This window comes from Mesoplodon bidens, assembly GCF_964165515.1.
Source record: "Mesoplodon bidens genome assembly, chromosome: 8".
Lineage (NCBI taxonomy): Eukaryota > Metazoa > Chordata > Mammalia > Artiodactyla > Ziphiidae > Mesoplodon > Mesoplodon bidens.
The window spans coordinates 106,873,471-106,892,645 of NC_138165.1; the positions used below are offsets into that span (position 1 = coordinate 106,873,471).

The following is a 19,175-nucleotide window of genomic DNA, read 5'->3' on the forward strand; positions in this document are numbered from 1 at the left end:
ACCGCCGCCCGCCGCGGCCCGCCGCCGCCGCGGGGCCTGTGTGCGAGCGCGGGTCACTGTCCGCCCCGCCTTCCGGGGGGCCTGTGCACCCCGCCACTGCCGGGGTCCCCGAGACCCGGGGACGGCTTTCCCGGGAAAGCGCACGGAGCGCCACGGGCTGCTGCAACGTCACGCCGGCCTCTGCCGCCGCAGGCCCGCCCCACACTGCGCGCCCCTCCCTCCCCTCTGCCTGAGTGAGCCAGAGCCCCCGAATCAGCGGCTCCTTTAAACCCGTCCTGTCTGAGCGAAGAACGGACGCCCTCCGGCGACCTACGCGCAGAGGCGGGGCCAGGTCCAAGGCTGAGACCCGGGAGCTGTGAGAGCAGAGGCAGGGAAATCTCTCTGTGCAGCCTCGGAGGCAGCGGATTAAAGCTCCACGGTCCATTTGATGTGCCCTGCGTCTGTGGAGTGCATGAATGGACAGCGAATCATCCCAAATTGAGGAAGTGGACTTTGAGGACAAGATTTAAGACTTTCCCCCCTTTTCCTCTTTTTACAACGAATTATTCCAAATTAAGGAGGTGGACTTAGAGAGCAAGATTTCAGACTTCTCGCCCTTTTCCTCTTTTTACAACGAATTATCCCAAATTGAGGAGGTGGACTTGGAGAGCAAGATTTTTGATTTTTCCCCCTGCTCTCTTTTTGTGAATGTGTATGTGTAATCTTCTGTGTAAGATTCTCTCTGTATAGCTTTGCTTCCACCATATGTCTCAGGGTTCTATCGGTCCGGTTTTTTTGTTTTTTTTTTCAATAATTACTTTCTAATTTTAATAACGCTACTATATTTCATACTTTATTCTATTTTACTTTACCTGCTCTTTCTTTTTTTCCTACTCTCCCTTCCTCCCTCCCTCCCTCCGCTCCTCCTTTCCTTCTTTCTTTTTCTTTCCTCCCTCCCACCCTTCTTCTTTCCACTTTCTTTTTCTTTCCTTCCTCCCTCCCTCCTGTCTTTCTTCCTTTCCTTCCTCCCTCCCTCCCTCCTTTCTTTCCTTCTTTCTTTCCATCCTTCCTCCCTCCCTCCCTCCTTTCTTCCTTCCTTCCTTCCTTCCTTCCTTCCTTCCTTTCTTCCCTTCTTCCTTTCTTTCCCTCTCTCTTTCTTTCTTCTACTAATTCTTTCTTTCTACTTTTTCTCCCTGTTACTCTGAGCCGGGTGGATGAAAGGCTCTTGGTGCTGCAGCCAGGAGCCAGTGCTGTGCCTCTGAAGTGGGAGAGCCAACTTCAGGACACGGGTCCACAAGAGACCTCCCAGCTCCACATAATATCAAGCAGCGAAAATCTCCCAGAGATCTCCATCCCAACACCAGCACCCAGCTTCAGTCAACGACCAGCAAGCTACAGTGCGGGTCACCCTATGCCAAGCAACTAGCAAGGCAGGAACACAACCCCACCCATTAGCAGAGAGGCTACCTAAAAACATAATAAGGCCATAGGCACCCCAAAACACACCACCAGACGTGGACCTGTCCACCAGAAAGACAAGATCGAGCCTCAACCACCAGAGCACAGGAATTAGTCCCCCCCACCAGGAAGCCTACACAACCTACTGAAACAACCTTAGCCACTGGGGTCAGACACCAAAAACAACGGGAACTACGAATCTGCAGCCGGCAAAAAGGAGACCCCAAACACAGTAACATAAGCAAAATGAGAAGGCAGAAAAACACACAGCAGGTGAAGGAGCAAGATAAACACCTACCAGACCTAACAAATGAAGAGGTAATAGGCAGTCTACCTGAAAAAGAATTCAGAATAATGATAGTAAAGCTGATCCAAGATTCTATTTCCATGATCCATAATCTTGGAAATAGAATAGACAACATGCAAGAAACAGTTAACAAGGACCTCGAAGAACTAAAGATGAATCAAGCATCGATTAAAAACACAATAAATGAAATGAAAAATACTCTAGATGGGATCAATAGCAGAATAACTGAGGCAGAAGAACGGATAAGTGAGGTGGAAGATAAAATAGTGGAAATAACTGATGCAGAGCAAAATAAAGAAAAAAGAATGAAAAGAACAGAGGAGAGTCTCAGAGATCTCTGGGACAACATTAAACGCACCAACATTCGAATTATAGGGGTTCCAGAAGAAGAAGAGAAAAAGAAAGGGACTGAGAAAATATTTGAAGAGATTATAGTTGAAAACTTCCCCAATATGGGAAAGGAAATAGTTAATCAAGTCCAGGAGGCACAGAGAGTCCCATACAGAATAAATCCAAGGAGAAATACACCAAGACACATATTAATCAAACTGTCAAAAATTAAACACAAAGAAATCATATTAAAAGCAGCAAGGCAAAAACAACAAATAACACACAAGGGAATCCCCATAAGGTTAACAGCTGATCTCTCAGCAGAAACCCTACAAGCCAGAAGGGAGTGGCAGGACATAATTAAAGTGATGAAGGAGAGAAACCTGCAACCTAGATTACTCTACCCAGCAAGGATCTCATTCAGATTTGATGGAGAAATTAAAACCTTTACAGACAAGCAAAAGCTGAGAGAGTTCAGCACCACCAAACCAGCTTTACAACAAATGCTAAAGGAACTTCTCTAGGCAAGAAACACAACAGAAGGAATATACCTACAATAACGAACCCAAAGCAATTAAGGAAATGGGAATAGGAACATACATATCAATAATTACCTTAAATGTAAATGGACTAAATGCTCCCACCAAAAGACACAGAGTGACTGAATGGATACAAAAACAAGACCCATATATATGCTGTCTACAAGAGACCCACTTCAGACCTAGAGACACATACAGATTGAAAGTAAAGGGATGGAAAAAGATATTCCATGCAAATGGAAATCAAAAGAAAGCTGGAGTAGCAATTCTTATATCAGACAAAATAGACTTTAAAATAAAGACTATTAGAAGAGACAAGGAAGGACACTACATAACGATAAAGGGATCGATCCAAGAAGAAGATATAACAATTGTAAATATTTATGCACCCAACATAGGAGCACCTCAATACATAAGGCAAATACTAACAGCCATAAAAGGGGAAATCGACAGTAACACAATCATAGTAGGGGACTTTAACACCCCACTTTCACCAATGGACAGATCATCCAAAATGAAAATAAATAAGGAAACACAAGCTTTAAATGATACATTAAACGAGATGGACTTAGTTGATATTTATAGGACATTCCATCCAAAAACAACAGAATACACATTTTTCTCAAGTGCTCATGGAACATTCTCCAGGATAGATCATATCTTGGGTCACAAATCAAGCCTCGGTAATTTTAAGAAAATTGAAGTTGTATCAAGTATCTTCTCCGACCACAATGCTATGAGACTAGACATCAATTACAGGAAAAGATGTGTAAAAAATACAAACACATGGAGGCTAAACAATACACTACTCAATAACGAAGTGATCACTGAAGAAATCAAAGAGGAAATTAAAAAATACCTAGAAACAAATGACAATGGAGACACGACGACCCAAAACCTATGGGACGCAGCAAAAGCAGTTCTAAGGGGGAAGTTTATAGCAATACAATCCCACCTTAAGAAACAGGAAGCATTTCGAGTAAACAACCTGACCCTGCACCTAAAGCAATTAGAGAAAGAAGAACAAAAATACCCCAAAGCTAGCAGAAGGAAAGAAATCATAAAGATCAGATCAGAAATAAATGAAAAAGAAATGAAGGAAACGATAGCAAAGATCAACCAAACTAAAAGCTGGTTCTTTGAGAAGATAAACAAAATTGACAAACCATTAGCCAGACTCATCAAGAAAAAAAGGGAGAAGACTCAAATCAATAGAATTAGAAATGAAAAAGGAGAAGTAACAACTGACACTGCAGAAATACAAAAGATTATGAGAGATTACTATAAGCAACTCTATTCCAATAAAATGGACAACCTGGAAGAAATGGACACATTCTTAGAAATGCACAACCTGCCAAGACTGACTCAGGAAGAAATAGAAAATATGAATAGACCAATCACAAGCACTGAAATTGAAACTGTGATTAAAAATCTTCCATCAAACAAAAGCCCAGGACCAGAGGGCTTCACAGGTGAATTCTATCAAACATTTAGAGAAGAGCTAACACCTATCCTTCTCAAACTCTTCCAAAATATAGCAGAGGGAGGAACACTCCCAAACTCATTCTACGAGGCCGACATCACCTTGATACCAAAACCAGGCAAGGATGTCACAAAGAAAGAAAACTACAGGCCAATATCACTGATGAACATAGATGCAAAAATCCTCAACAAAATACTAGCAAACAGAATCCAAGAGCACATTAAAAGGATCATACACCATGATCAAGTGGGGTTTATCCCAGGAATGCAAGGATTCTTCAATATACGCAAATCAATCAATGTAATACACCATATTAACAAGTTGAAGGAGAAAAACCATATGATCATCTCAATAGATGCAGAGAAAGCTTTCGACAAAATTCAACACCCATTTATGATAAAAACCCTGCAGAAAGTAGGTATAGAGGGATCTTTCCTCAACATAATAAAGGCCATATATGACAAACCCACAGCCAACATTGTCCTCAATGGTGAAAAACTGAAACCATTTCCACTAAGATCAGGAACAAGACAAGGCTGCCCACTCTCACCACTCTTATTCAACATAGTTTTGGAAGTTTTAGCCACAGCAATCAGAGAAGAAAAGGAAATAAAAGGAATCCAAATTGGAAAAGAAGAAGTAAAGCTGTCACTGTTTGCAGATGACATGATACTATACATAAAGAATCCTAAAGATGCTACCGAAAAACTACTAGAGCTAATCAATGAATTTGGTAAAGTAGCAGGATATAAAATTAATGTACAGAAATCTCTGGCATTCCTGTACACTAATGATGAAAAATCTGAAAATGAAATCAAGAAAACACTCCCATTTACCATCGCAACAAAAAGAATAAAATATCTAGGAATAAACCTACCTAAGGAGACAAAAGACCTGTATGCAGAAAACTATAAGACACTGATGAAAGAAATTAAAGATGATACAAATAGATGGAGAGATATACCATGCTCCTGGATTGGAAGAATCAATATTGTGAAAATGACTCTACTACCGAAAGCAATCTACAGATTCAATGCAATCCCTATCAAACTACCAATGGCATTTTTCACAGAACTAGAACAAAAAATTTCAAAATTTGTTTGGAAAAACAAAAGGCCCCGAATAGCTAAAGCAATCTTGAGAACGAAAAACGGAGATGGAGGAATCAGGCTCCCTGACTTCAGACTATACTACAAAGCTACAGTAATTAAGACAGTCTGGTACTGGCATAAAAACAGAAAGATAGATCAGTGGATCAGGATAGAAAGCCCAGAGATAAACCCACGCACATATGGCCAATTTATCTTTGATAAAGGAGGCAGGAATGTACAGTGGAGAAAGGACAGCCTCTTCAATAAGTGGTGCTGGGAAAACTGGACAGGGACATGTAAAAGTTTGAGATTAGATCATTCCCTAGCACCATACACAAAAATAAGCTCAAAATGGATTAAAGACTTAAATGTAAGGCCAGAAACTATCAAACTCTTAGAGGAAAACAGGTAGAACACTCTATGACATAAATCACAGCAAGATCCTTTTGGACCCACCTCCTAGAGAAATGGAAATAAAAACAAAGATAAACAAATGGGACCTAATGAAACTTCAAAGCTTTTGCACAGCAAAGGAAACCATAAAGAAGACCAAAAGACAACCCTCAGAATGGGAGAAAATATTTGCAAATGAAGCAACTGACAAAGGATTAATCTCCAAAATTTATAAACAGCTCATGCAGCTCAATAGCAAAAAAACAGACAACCCAATCCAAAAATGGGCAGAAGACTTAAATAGGCATTTCTCCAAAGAAGATATACAGACTGCCAACAAACACATGAAAGAATGCTCAACATCATTAATCATTAGAGAAATGCAAATCAAAACTACAATGAGATATCATCTCACACCAGTCAGAATGGCCATCATCAAGAAATCTAGAAACAATAACTGCTGGAGAGGGTGTGGAGAAAAGGGAACACTCTTGCACTGCTGGTGGGAATGTGAATTGGTACAGCCACTATGGAGAACGGTATGGAGGTTCCTTAAAAAACTACAAATAGAACTACCATATGACCCAGCAATCCCACTACTGGGCATATACCCTGAGAAAACCATAATTCCAAAAGAGACATGTACCAAAATGTTCATTGCAGCTCTATTCACAATAGCCCGGAGCTGGAAACAACCTAAGTGTCCATCATCGGATGAATGGATAAAGAAGATGTGGCACATATATACAATGGAATATTACTCAGCCATAAAAAGAAACGAAACTGAGCTATTTGTAATGAGGTGGATAGACCTAGAGTCTGTCATACAGAGTGAAGTTAGTCAGAAAGAGAAAGACAAATACCGTATGCTAACACATATATACGGAATTAAAAAAAAAATGTCATGAAGAACCTAGGGGCAAAACGGGAATGAAGACGCAGACCTACTTGAGAATGGACTTGAGGATATGGGGAGGGGGAAGGGTGGGCTGTGACAAGGCGAAAGAGAGGCATGGACGTGTATACACTACCAAACGTAAGGTAGATAGATAGTGGGAAGCAGCCGCAGAGCACAGGGAGATCAGCTCGGTGCTTTGTGACCGCCTGGAGGGGTGGGATGGGGAGGGTGGGAGGGAGGGAGATGCATGAGGGAAGGGATGTGGGAACAGATGTATATGTATGACTGATTCACTTTGTTATAAAGCAGAAACTAATTAAAAAAATAAATAAATAAACTTTAAAAAAAAATACAAAAATAAATAGACACCCCTCCCCCAGTGGGGGTGAGCGGCAGAGACCGAGGGGTCTCCGAGGCTGCTCTGGTCTCAGTCAGCTCTCGCCTTCCTGAGCCTATCGGGTGGGGGGCTGCCACAAGGATCTGGGGGCTGCAAACGGAAAGGTGGGGTGTCCATGTGGAGGGGGACCGACTCGGGAGGGTCCATGGAGAGCCACACACGGGTGTGGGTTTGCTGCTGCCTGCGTGCTATTTCACATCTAACAGGCGGGGACGGACCAGCTCATAAAAGCTGAGTTCTGCACTTTTAGCTGCAAACCTCCCCAGGCTACAGTGAAAAGGGTAAATGGATCTTTTATCCTAACGGCATGACTGGAGTTCATTTCTTCTTTGCAATAATCAGTCAATAGATGTCTATTCCTCCTCCACTTAAGCTCATCCCATCCTTCTTTAGGCAAAAGAAGTACAGTCCCAATCGCCACCTCCACACACTCTTGCAAACACCACGCAACCGGAGACGAGAAAGTGTAAATCCAGGACCGTGCTCCGCGTTGGCCCTCAGAGGGTCTCAGGCCCCGCACACACCAAGCCAGGGCCTTGTGAGGTCAGGATAAAGAGAAGCTCACACGGACACCCCCGGACCAGGTCGTGACACTCGCCACTGATGTGCCTGAGTGTGGGAGACACACGGAGCACCTGCGTGGCCAGGAGGGACCTGCAGGCAGCCGTCCTGTCCAGGGGGACGCAACGGGCCTCGCTGCTGGGAGATCTTTGGATCTATGTATTTAGTTATATCTTATTACAGAAAATCTCAAACATACAAAAGCAGAGAAGCCAGAGTTAACAGGCAGTGCCACCAGCCCCGGACGTGCCCCAGGCGAGGAGGAGGGACAGGAAGGGGCCCCACGAGGGCCGGGGCGGAGGCTCACCGCTCGCTGACGGCCATGACGTCCAGCACGTTGGAGAAGAGGATGTGCGCCTCGGACGGGTGCAGGATCTTCTTCAGGCGCTCGTTCTCCATGAAGTGGGACACCAGCAGGTTCAGGCTTTTGTAGTAGGAGGCCTCGGACGTCACCAGCTCGAACATGGCCTGGGACATGAGGAGGGCCAGCGGTCAGCACCCAGGACTCGTCTCCCCCCGCTCTCAGACAGATGCAAAGGTTTTATTTTAATTTAGTTTTTTGGCCGCCATGCACGGCTTGCGGGATCTCAGTTCCCCAGCTGGGAATCAAACCTGTGCCCCCTGCAGTGAAAGCGCCGAGCCCTAACCACTGGACCGCCAGGGAAGCCCCTGGATGCAAAAGTTTTAAAAGTGAAAGAAGACTGCTGTCGGGGTCTGCGTTGGCAAGGGCGCTGCCATCTGCGGCCAAGACCGCTTGCCCCGTTCACAATAGTGAAGCCGGAGATAGCCTCGTGTCCGAGTACGGAACAAGGTCAAACACTAGGGGCCAGCCATCTGCTGGGCTCCCGAAAGCTGCTAAGGGTGACTCAGGACTGTTTCCTGGTGCGGAATGGGTGAGAGAGTCAGCAGTAGAAGGACCCCACTTCTACATGCCCAGAAAAATGTCTGGAAGGAAACAGGCCATAATGTCAACCACAGGTGTCAGTAGGGGGTGGAGTTTGGGGGTGACTTTTACTCTTTTCTTTTTACCTTTTCAATTGTCTAAAAATTGAAGACTGAACATATATTGTTTCTTTCATGGTCTTTTTTTTTTTTTTTTTTTTTTTTTTTTGCGGTACGCGGGCTTCTCACTGCTGTGGCCTCTCCTGTTGCGGAGCACAGGCTCCGGACGCACAGGCTCAGTGGCCATGGCTCACGGGCCCAGCTGCTCCGCGGCATGTGGGATCTTCCCAGACCGGGGCACGAACCCGTGTTCCCTGCATCGGCAGGCAGACTCCCAACCACTGCGCCACCAGGGAAGCCCCATGGTCTTATTTTATAATGTAATCGATAAAGCAATTTTCATTTTGAAAAAGAGAGAAAAAAGACAGAGAAAGAAATCTATAATCTGATAAGCTTTTTGGAGGTGCCTTCATTCTCTATCATGCTTATCACCTGATTATTGAGTCTATGAAACAGCAAACTAACCGGACCTCTGTTCCCTCATGTGTCATCTGTGAAGCAAGGGCAGTAGTTGCTGGTTCACCCTCCTTCCTCACTCTCAAGCAAACCCATGACCCTTCCTGAGACCACCCTCACCTTCCTCTCCCCCATCTCTCTCTGCTGTTCCTCAGTTAGGGTGGGTTCAGGTCTGGGCCCACGGTGGCTGCCCAAAAGGGACAGTGTAGTGGGATGAACTGTGCGCCCACCCAAAGCTGCGTCCACATGCTAAGCTCCAGCACCTGTGAATGTGAACCTATTTGGCAAAAGGGTCTTTGCGGATGTAAGTGAAGGATGTCAAGGTGAGGAGACCATCCTGGATTGAGGGTCTAAATCCAACGACAGGTGTCCTTGCAGGAGAGATGCAGAGGGAGATCTGGCAGACACACAGGGAAGAAGGCCATGTGAGGACACAGGAAGAGACTGGAGTGATGCTGCTTCAAGCCAAGGAACAGGAGCCCCCAGAAGCGGAAAGAGGCAGAACTGCCAACACGCTGATTTCAGGCTTCTGGCCTCTACAACTGGGGGAGAGTAAATTACCACCCAGTTTGTGGTCATTTCTTACTGCAGGCCCAGGAAACAAACACAGACAGACAGAGCAGGGCTGGGAGATGGGACAGCGATGAGTGTAGGGGGCCCTGGTCCCTTCCCAGTGTCCCGACCACCCCACATCTCACTCCCTTTGGGGTCCTCCATCCTTCCACTGGCCAGAACCCTGACCCAGGCAGGGCTCAAGGCTCTGGCCACGAAAGCTAGTGCTCCCGGGGCTAGGAAGGATGGTCGAAGGAAGGGAGACAGGGAAGGGAAGGGGGAGGGAGGACCAGCACGTGTTCCAAACACACAAGGCGCTTTCCCGTTCCATCCTCACTGGTCCCCCAGGAAGGACACACAGAAGCTCACATTTCACTAAAAGGAAACAGATGCAGAGGTTAAGTAATGCCCCAAAGTTACTGCTGGAGGGTGTGGAAGATGCAACCCAAGGTTTTTCCAAGTTCTGGGCTCGGCCCACCAGTACCCACCCCTGTGACTTAGACGCAGGCAGAGCTGGGATTCAATGGTGTCTGCAGGTGGCCTGGCCTGCTGGGCAGCCGTTCTGCTGCTTCCCTGCAAAGCTCCGGCAAACAGCCAACCTGGCAAAGCACTTTAAAATAAGCGACATATTTGTAAGCTGGGGATGCTTAACAGCATAAAACTGCCCAGCACCACTGAGGAAGTTCATACAGAGCTCACCCCAGGGTGGCCCACAAATGACAGACCGTGGGCCGCCATCAGAGGAGAGCCCACCAGTCCCCTAGTGTCTGTGCCTCACTCAACACAGTGAGAGGAGGCACTGAAACGGGCTGGCGGCCTCTCTGTAACTGTCCCCAAGTCACAGATGCTCGGTCTGCTTAAAGATACGAAACCACACAAAGCACATCCCGCCGGCCTCACTCACGGCAGAGCTGAGGCCTCCGCACGGAAGGCCCCGCCCTCTGTTCCGCCAACGTCCAGCCAAGCCCTGCCTGGCAAGGCTGAGACCGCGCTGGGCAGGAAGTTCCTGGAAGCATCTCTGTTACAGATGTTGAAAACAAAAATCACTTTCCTGCTGCTAGATTTAAGTTTCTTAAGAAAATGTCAGGCCATTACAGCTTGCAAGTTCTAAGCAAATATAACTAAAAGAAATAAAACAAAACACCCCAAACGGAGACAGATGAGTGTTGCAGATACCAAGAGGGGAAAACACCACCGTGCCCAGGATGCAACCCCGCAGATAAACGTCTCCCTGAGCGAGGCCTGTGAGGCACAGCTGTGGGATCACACGTGGGAAAGGTGCCCAGACCCCTGAGAGCATCACCATCCTGGTCCCCGGGAGGACGAGGGGTCGGGGGCCGCCGGGCAGTGGCAGGTGGGCCTCTCAGCCGCTGACATGCAGCGGGCGTTGGGCCTGAATCACTGCTCCTTGATCCCGGCTGTGCCCATTCACCACAAACTCACCCCCTTTCTCCGTTTATAGGCGACTAGTCATCCGTGGATTTTTGTTTTCCAGGGTGTTTGTCTTTATATGTCAAACTATTTGCCACATCAATGTGGTCGTCTTTTCCTCATCAATGTTATTTTCACTCTCAGTCATTCAAGCCTTTGCATGGCGTGTGGAGCCAACAGGGACTCAGGCCCTGCTCACCCATCCACTCTTTCGTTCATTCATTCGTCCACAAACGCCGACGAGCACTGGTCCAGGCACCCGGCACTCCTCCTCCGTGAACACAGCAAACTCCCTGCTTCCATCCCGGGGCAGTGAAGGCAGAGCAGACAGGAGTAAAATGCATCCCGTTGGGTGTGAGGGATGCTACGAGCAGACGGGCAGAGGTGTGTGTGAGCAATGAGAGTGTGTATATACGCGTGTGACTGTGTGCGTGACTGCGTATATGTCAGTGTGTGCGTGTGTGTGTGTGTGTGTGTGTGAGTTACTTACTGCAGAGAATCCCTCCTTGGTGAAAGCAGCCACTGCTCTGCGGCCCGGCTGGCTAAGGTCCCGCGTTGCCCACCGCCGGGTTGCAGGGCTCACACAGGACCGTTATCCTCGGGAGCTCGGTTAGATGGACCCGAATTTTCCGAATCACAGCTTGGTCTCCCATTGGTGCTTAGTGCTGGATTATTCCACTTGGTATCCGCCAACAGTCATGTTATGCTTCCTGGGTTTCTTCCAACCCCGCTGCTACTAAGCCCAACTCCCTCCTGGGTTCTTTGCCAAGGGTAAGAGCCGGTCAGCTCTGGACCTTTCTTCGAGGGGCCCAGTCCAGGTGGTTTTGCAGCCAGTGAGGGCTGTGCTGGGCCTGGTGTCCGCCACAGGCCGCCGAGGAGCAGGGCTGTCAAGGTTTCAGCCTTGGAGTTAGCCAGAGAATCACTTCGTCCCACTAAGCCTCAGTTTCCACGTGTGCAGAATGAGGACCACAGTCCCCAGAGGAAAGGCCCAGCTGGAGCCGGCCCATCTCAAAGCACCTGGCAGACAGATGTCTGGGGTCGTAATCCATCCGACATCTGTGTGTCGTCTTCACAGGGCCTCAAGTGCTTCACTGATGGAGCTCCAGCCAGAGGGGTCAAGGAGGGCCTGTACCAGGAGGTGACACTGGGTCTGAGTGCCAAAGTATGACCCGTTCAGAGCAGGGGTGTGGACACCAGGTGGAGGTGGGAGACGGGTGGTGGAGAGGGAGCTGGGGGAGGGGCCTGGAGGCCAGGCCACTAGGGGGGTCACGTGGGGACAGAGCAGGCTTCTGTGTAGAGTCTTAAGTCCACCCTGCTGGCCGCCGTGTGGACCAGCACCACACAGCCTTGCGTTCCGGAGTCCCGGGGCCGCTCGATGCTCCTGGGCTCCGCACGTGCGCTCGCCGCTTCCTCTTGCCGCTTCCCCCGCCGGCCTGTGGATGAGAAGCCATGCCTGTCTCCCCACAGGCTTGGGAAGAACTGGATTATATTTTTCTCAGTAAACTTAGATTTTTCTCCAAAAAAAGGAAACAACGTATCAGAGAAATCACCGGAGTTCCAGCTGAGACCATCGCCACAGTCTCCTGAGCTGAGAGGGTCCAGCTTTGGTCGGTGAGCATCTCCCCTTCCCTGGGGGAGTCCAGAAACTTCCGAGCCTGCAGACCCCAGGCCAGCCCCGCACCCCACGGAACAGAAGATGCCCCATAGATGCACAGAACCAGGACCCCTCTCCCGACGCAGCCCAGGCCTCGGTGCTGTTTGGGTTCAGGGCCCTCACGCAGCCTTGGGACCAGAGTGGCCCTGGGTCAGGCCCACCTGGATCACCCTAGTCAAGCAGTGCATTTGAAGAAACAGAAGAGACCCCTGACCCATCAGCAAGGGGATGAAAGAGGAAGCCAGGACACCAAGAAAAGTCTGCTTCTGATCAAAGAAAGTGAAAAAACAGCCCCTAACACACAAAGAGCACTGTCCGTTAAGAACTCAGTTTACTGACCCACAGTTTCCCGTGATCTAAGACAGTTCAGCCTGTGGTATCTCATTTTCCGACGCGGGTCCTCGTGGTCCGGGCAGGCAGCTCACATCATTGGCCTCCACACTCCACCCTGATGTCCCCATTGGTATGGGTCCTTCCTTCTTACAGCATCAGCGAAGCTCAAGGCTGAACAGTCCTTTGCCTTGTTCTTTACCTGCACCGTCTCCACCTTACAATTCAGATTCTCTGTGGACCCCGTGTGTGGTCATTCTATCCCGATTTGGATTGGTTTCGGCTTCCTGGCCTTGGTGTGAATGCTTCACAGTGATCTTTGATGCCATAACCTTTATTATGATGCTGTTGTGTGGCCTGAGTCACCAGGGGTCAGAGACAAAAGCGGGCTGACCGAGGACAGACGCTATACCCACCACCTCCCTTCACTACTGTTGTTGTCTGGTGTGTCATTGGCAGAGCCAGGAAGCAAAAGCATCCCCCTACCCCTAAGGGTCCCAGGAGGCACCTTCACCTCTTCCTGCATCCCAGGTTCCTTCCAGGACAGACTGTCTACAGTGGCCGGGACTAAGCTCTTGTCTGAGCAGATGTACAGAAAGGATCTTCTCAGGTAGCCTGCATTTTCCCACCTGTTATGGACTGAATTGTGTCCCCCAAAATTCACATGTTGAAGTCCTAACCCCCAGTGTGACTGCATTTGGAGATGGGGCCTTTGAAGAGGTAATTACAGTTAATGTGCTCAGAAGGGTGGGCCCCTAATCCAATATGACTGGTGAACTTACAAGAAGAGGGACAGACACCTCACACCTCTGTGTAAGGGATGCACATACACAGAGGAAAGACCATGTGAGGACACAGTGAGAAGGTGGCCACCTGCAAACCAAGGAGGGAGGCCTCACCAGAAACCAACCCTGCCAGCACACTGATCTTGGACTTCCAGCCCCCAGAACTATGAGAATAAATGTCTGTGGGTTAGCCACCCAGTCTGAGGTATTCTGTTATGGCAGCCCAGATCATGGACTGGAGGGTGAGGGCAGGGGGCCCCTCCTGACACAGGACACACATCCCTCAAGGAACAAGGCAACGTTAGACATTATTCCAAACTGCTGTAAACGAGGCCTGGGACCAGAGTCCAGAGAAAGGAGACATTCTCTGCAGTAGGCTCCCAGGTCACTGGGGAGGTTCAGACCAGAATGATGACTGTTCATCAATATTCTGTAAAACAGCATGTACTGCTTCCAAAAAAATCACACTGGGGAGTAAAAGGCTGTTTTGCAAGATCTGCTGAGCACTCCCCGATGCCCTTTTGCCAGTTTAGGCATCACTTTCTCTCCAAATCGAGGAAACTCTTGGCTACATTTCTCTCTTAGTACCTTCCTGTCTGAGACACACTGATGGGTGTGACACTTCATTGGTAAACAGTGGCTATAAACGTCCTTGTTCTCTCCACCTTGTCTAGGCAGGGTTATCAGAAAAATGGCACCAGCGGGCAAATAATAGTAACAGCTGCCATTTGTCCAACTCCTAACCCGTGCCTGGTGTAATGCTGAGTACTTCCAACGTGTCACCTCCCTCCGTCCTCACAGCAATCCTGGAGGTCATCCAACCATCCCCACTGTGCAGATGAGAGTGCCGAGGCCACACAGCCAGTGAGTGGCAAAACCAAGGCTCGCACCCCATCCTTTTCACCTCAGGGCTCTATGTCTTGACCGCCCTGCTAGAGACGCCCTTCCACAGAAATGCCCGGGCTTTCCCGTGAGCCTGCAGGCCTGCAGTGGCGCCAGGCTGGCAGCCCCTCTCCTTGCAGGTCGGTCTCGGTCTGCTGTTATTTATGCAGAAGTCACTTCCTTCCCACCCTAGGTTCTTTCCAGGTTCTTAATCATCTTTTTAGCTTTACATGGTGCTTTCAAGTAGGTGCTTGATCATAAGTTCGTTAAGAGAAAACCTCTAACCCAGTGCTCAAATGCGAACCAGGCCTGGCGTCGGGTTGATGGGTCGTACAGGTGGGTGAGTCGTGCCCACGACTCACAGCTTCCACCCAAAGGCTCGGCTCCCAGGCCTGTCCCCCTCGGGGCCGTCTGTGTCTCTTTACAAGGACACTGTTAGCTGTGCCCGTCGTTCGTCCTCCTTCCCTGGCTCCTGCTGGCCTGAATGTCTGGTGTCCCATCTCCTTTACCAGGTGGCTTCCTGAAAGGCCTGGCCTGGGTGCAGCACCCAGGAAACTCCAAATGTTTACTGAGCACCTCCCAAGAGCTGGGGGCTGGGGGCTGAGGGCACTGGGGATTCCCGAGATGACCAAGAGCTGATCCCTGCCCCTGGGAGGTCGCCGGCTCAGGAGACCACAGCTGCCGGGGGGCTGGGGTCCGTGATGCTGTCCTGCCCTCCCCACCTCACTCATGCCACAGACACGTGCCCAGAGCCACCTCCAGGTAGTGGCTCGGCTTGATGCTAGGGACACAGAAGGACACAGACACACCAGGGAGGAGGTGGCTTGGGCACAGCCAATGACAGCTCTGCAGTGATGCCCACGGTGGAGTGGGAGGGGGCTTTGCCATGGCAGGGGGAGATGCGGAGGCAGGCAGGCAGCCAGAGAAGGCTCCGGAAGGGGCTGTCAGAGTCAAAGAGCCAACAGGATTTAGCCAGGCAAAAAGGAAAAAAAAACCCAGCATTTCTCAGCCTGGTCCCGCGACCACAGGTGTTTGCGAAAATGCAGATCCCCAGGAACCTCCCCAGCCCCCTGCATAACCTGTCCTTTAACAAGATCCCCAGGTGGTTCTGAGGCATGTCAGAGTCTGAAGACCCCTGGTGCCAGGGCTGGGGGCCCCCAGCCCCAAAGCCTCCCCGGGTACCTTTCTTTTGCACTTATCACCTTGAGTGCTAAGCGTTAGGGCACCTGCCCAATGCCGGACTTTGCTGTTAGTACCTGGAGGGTAGGAGGAGATGGACAGAAAGCTGGGCCAGAATGCCAAGGGGTTTGTGGGGGGGGGGTCCCTCCTCGGGCTCAGGCTGCCTTAGAGGCCATGGGACGTCACAGTCCAGGCTCTGTGCCCTTGTGCTGGTGGGAGTTATGACCACTTTGGTTGGCTGTAGGCTGAGCCCTGTGCTCAAGATGCTCAGCCCCTGTGCAGACCACAGACCCCAAAGACAAACCCGTGGCCCCCGAGGGCCTGAGGCTGCCCCAGCCACTCAGGTGAGCTGCCTCCCCTCTCCTCTGGGGGTGTCAGCTGGAGCCGGGGAGCGGTGTCCTCCGTCAGAGGCTGTGCCTACTCTCTGCTTTGGGCCTTGAGCCCTTCTGTTGCCAGCAGCGGCCACCCTGGGTGGATCTGCATCCTTGCCCTGCCAGACCTTGCTTCCCGCATGATCCTACTGTCCACGCACAAAGCTTTCCTCACGTCTGCGGCTAGAAGAGTAATTCATACCCCAGAGGCATTAGAGTGGACAGAAGTGACTCCGAAAAGGCTTTTAGTTAAGAAGCAGCCCCTAGAGCCTCTCTCTCATCCTCAAATAATTACGATGGAGTCAGATTCCAGAGCCCAGGCTCTGCTGCAGCATGGTCTCTAGTCAGTGTGGGAAATGCAAGGAGTGCCAAGACCAGGGGCCTCCACGGGGGCCACAGGGCCTCAGCGTCACCCAGGGTGATCTCAACTAGTCCCGGGGTTGCTGTGGAACTAGGGATCACACATTAAATGTGAGTTGGCATGCAGGCCCTGGGGGGCCCAATGTGCCTCCATACCACCAGCTGCCCAAACCCAAGCCTTGGCAAGCTCACACACATCACAAGCCAATTGTTACGTTTTCTCAAGATGACCTGGTTAATAAGATAACTTACAAAAAAGTACACACTAAAGTAGACATAAATTTTAAAAGACACATGCCGGTAAGGATGGCCAGCCTCATTCACAACAAGAGAAATGCAAAGTAAAACCACAACACAGTATCATTTATGATCTTGCACACTGGTCAAGATAAACTCGTTGGATGCTGTACCACACTGGTGATAGGAAACCAGCACCCTCTCATACAGCTGAAGTGTGAAGACAACTTGGCAATATCTTCTTAAAATTTAAAAAGTATGTAATCTTTAACCCAACAGTTCCACTTAGCAATTCCCATAGTATTCCATTGTACAGACCTGTCTTTTATTACTATAAATAATGCTGCAATGAACATCCTTGATACATAACATTTCTAGTTGCAGTTCATCAACAGGGGACTGGTTAAATAAATTATCGAACATCATAAACAATGGAGGTCCATAAAGCTAGAAAAAAAAAAGTAAGAAAAGAAAAGAAAAACAAGAATGGGGAACTCTGGGCTGATCTGGAAATACTGTCAAAACATTTTGCTAAGTAAAACAAAAAAGCAAGGCACACAGCAGTGTACATAGAGTTTACCATTTGTGTAACACACACAAACACGCACGCACAAGCACGCACATACTGGCCCTGAGGGCCAGGGGTTGGCGGGGGAAACTATTTTCGCTGTAATTCTGTTTGCTCTGTTTCAACTTTATATCAGGTGCATAAATTATTTATCCAAAAGATTTACTTTAAAAATGATAAATGGGGGCTTCCCTGGTGGCGCAGTGGTTGAGAGTCCGCCTGCCGATGCAGGGGACACAGGTTCGTGCCCCAGTCCGGGAAGATCCCACATGCTGCGGAGCGGCTGGGCCCGTGAGCCATGGCCGCTGAGCCTGCGCGTCCGGAGCCTGTGCTCCGCAACGGGAGAGGCCACAACAGTAAGAGGCCCACGTACCGCAAAAAAAAAAAAAAAAAAAAAAAAAAAAAGATAAATGGTAACATTGTCACTTTGCTAAAGTAGGTATAGGTGCTTGCTTTCTAAATCAAATAGAAGAGGAGCTATCTGATATTTTGGGTGATGGCTCCTGTCCACCTTAAAGCATGGGGCAAAGATCCCTGTCCCCTCTGAATTTGGGATTAATTTGCTGAATTGTTAGGGTTTATCCTACAGAGAGAAATATATGATTCAATGAAGGTTGGTAAATAAAATAATCACGATTCAATTTTCTGATAGAAGTATATCATGTTAAAAACCGTAAGTAATTTCCTTCTAAAATGGACTGTTTTCTTTTGGAAAAAAAATGTAAGTATATTTCAGTTCCAAGTTGTGAAAACAAATTGAAAAATAACAAAAATACAACTCTGATTTCAGAGGCTGAGCACACTCAGACTGTGAGTTATATCCAAACTTGCTAGCTCCCTGGGAAGTCACTCCCTCCTCGTTCCCAGGGGGACGAGGCTGGAAGTCTAGTTCGGGCATGTAGGGGCGGTGCCACCACAAGTGCCAGCCTGGGTGGACCGCCCCAAGGAGTGTACATGTAGCCCTGTTTCCATGGAGATGCTCAAAATATCATTGCCGGCTCATTTTTCGAGCTGTGCACAGCCAGCCCCCCAAGATCAGGGACCATGTGAAGTCTGTCTTTATCTGATCTGGGGGCACCACCCAGGCCAGCGCAGGAGCGACTGCTCCAGGGACGGTGCTGGGGCAGCACCTCTAGCTTCCCCTGTTTCTCACGGTGTCAGCTGTGGCGAGAGTCAAGCGCTGCCTGATGGTTTGTCGGTTTGTCGCAGTGACTGTCCCCACTTCCCCCATTTGAACGCCCGACCCTTCCCCAGCTGCCCCCTTCCTAACTTTGTAATTTGAATATCTGTCTACTTATTTTCTCAAAGCATTGTGTTCTGAAACAGTAATTGAGAAACCATTCCAAATAGGAGGGTAGGAACCAAGCGCTTCAGAGTAAGTTAAAAACAAAAAGTAAACCAAGAAAATCTTACACTACATCTAAGACAACGCTTTCTAATTTCAGCTGCCTAATTTTTACTTTAAAAAGGAGGTGGAAAACATACAATTTTATTCTTAAATCCTGATTCTTCAGTGACTGATTAAGACTCAGGCCCACGAAAAGGCCATCATTTGGGGGTCTTTTCCTTGTGTGAACAGTAGTGCATTGGGACCTGCTGCTTTTGTAGCTAAAGGAAGAGGTGTTTCAACAACAGGTTGAGCTGCCAGTGCAAGTTGCCCGACTTGCTCTGATAAATGAAACGACGATCTGATGCAGAAGTCACGGATTTGGAACATAAAGTCTTAAGTTCTCAGTGTTGTGTCCATTGCCAGATATTAACAAAATAGAAAATAGAAACTCACATTAAGCTCTTTAAAATAAGTATGAAAAGTCAGTCTATAAAGACTCAGAGAGAGATGCATTGAAGCCTGTGTGCCCTGTGCTGTTCACTACTGCACGTGACCACGGTTATTCTCAGGTCATCCTAGCTTACTTAAATGTCTTGATCTCA

The 19,175-nt window shown here is 48.7% G+C and overlaps 1 protein-coding gene across 1 annotated transcript in view; it reads right to left on the bottom strand.

Annotated features, from left to right (window-relative positions):
* The window catches only part of NGEF (neuronal guanine nucleotide exchange factor), a 48,097-nt gene that overhangs the window by 14,823 nt on the left and 14,099 nt on the right, over positions 1-19,175 (bottom strand). Inside the window, exon 4 of the mRNA XM_081243049.1 lies at positions 7,744-7,904. Within this exon, the coding sequence (XP_081099175.1) occupies positions 7,744-7,904 (161 nt within the window). The remainder of the gene's footprint in view (positions 1-7,743; positions 7,905-19,175) is intronic.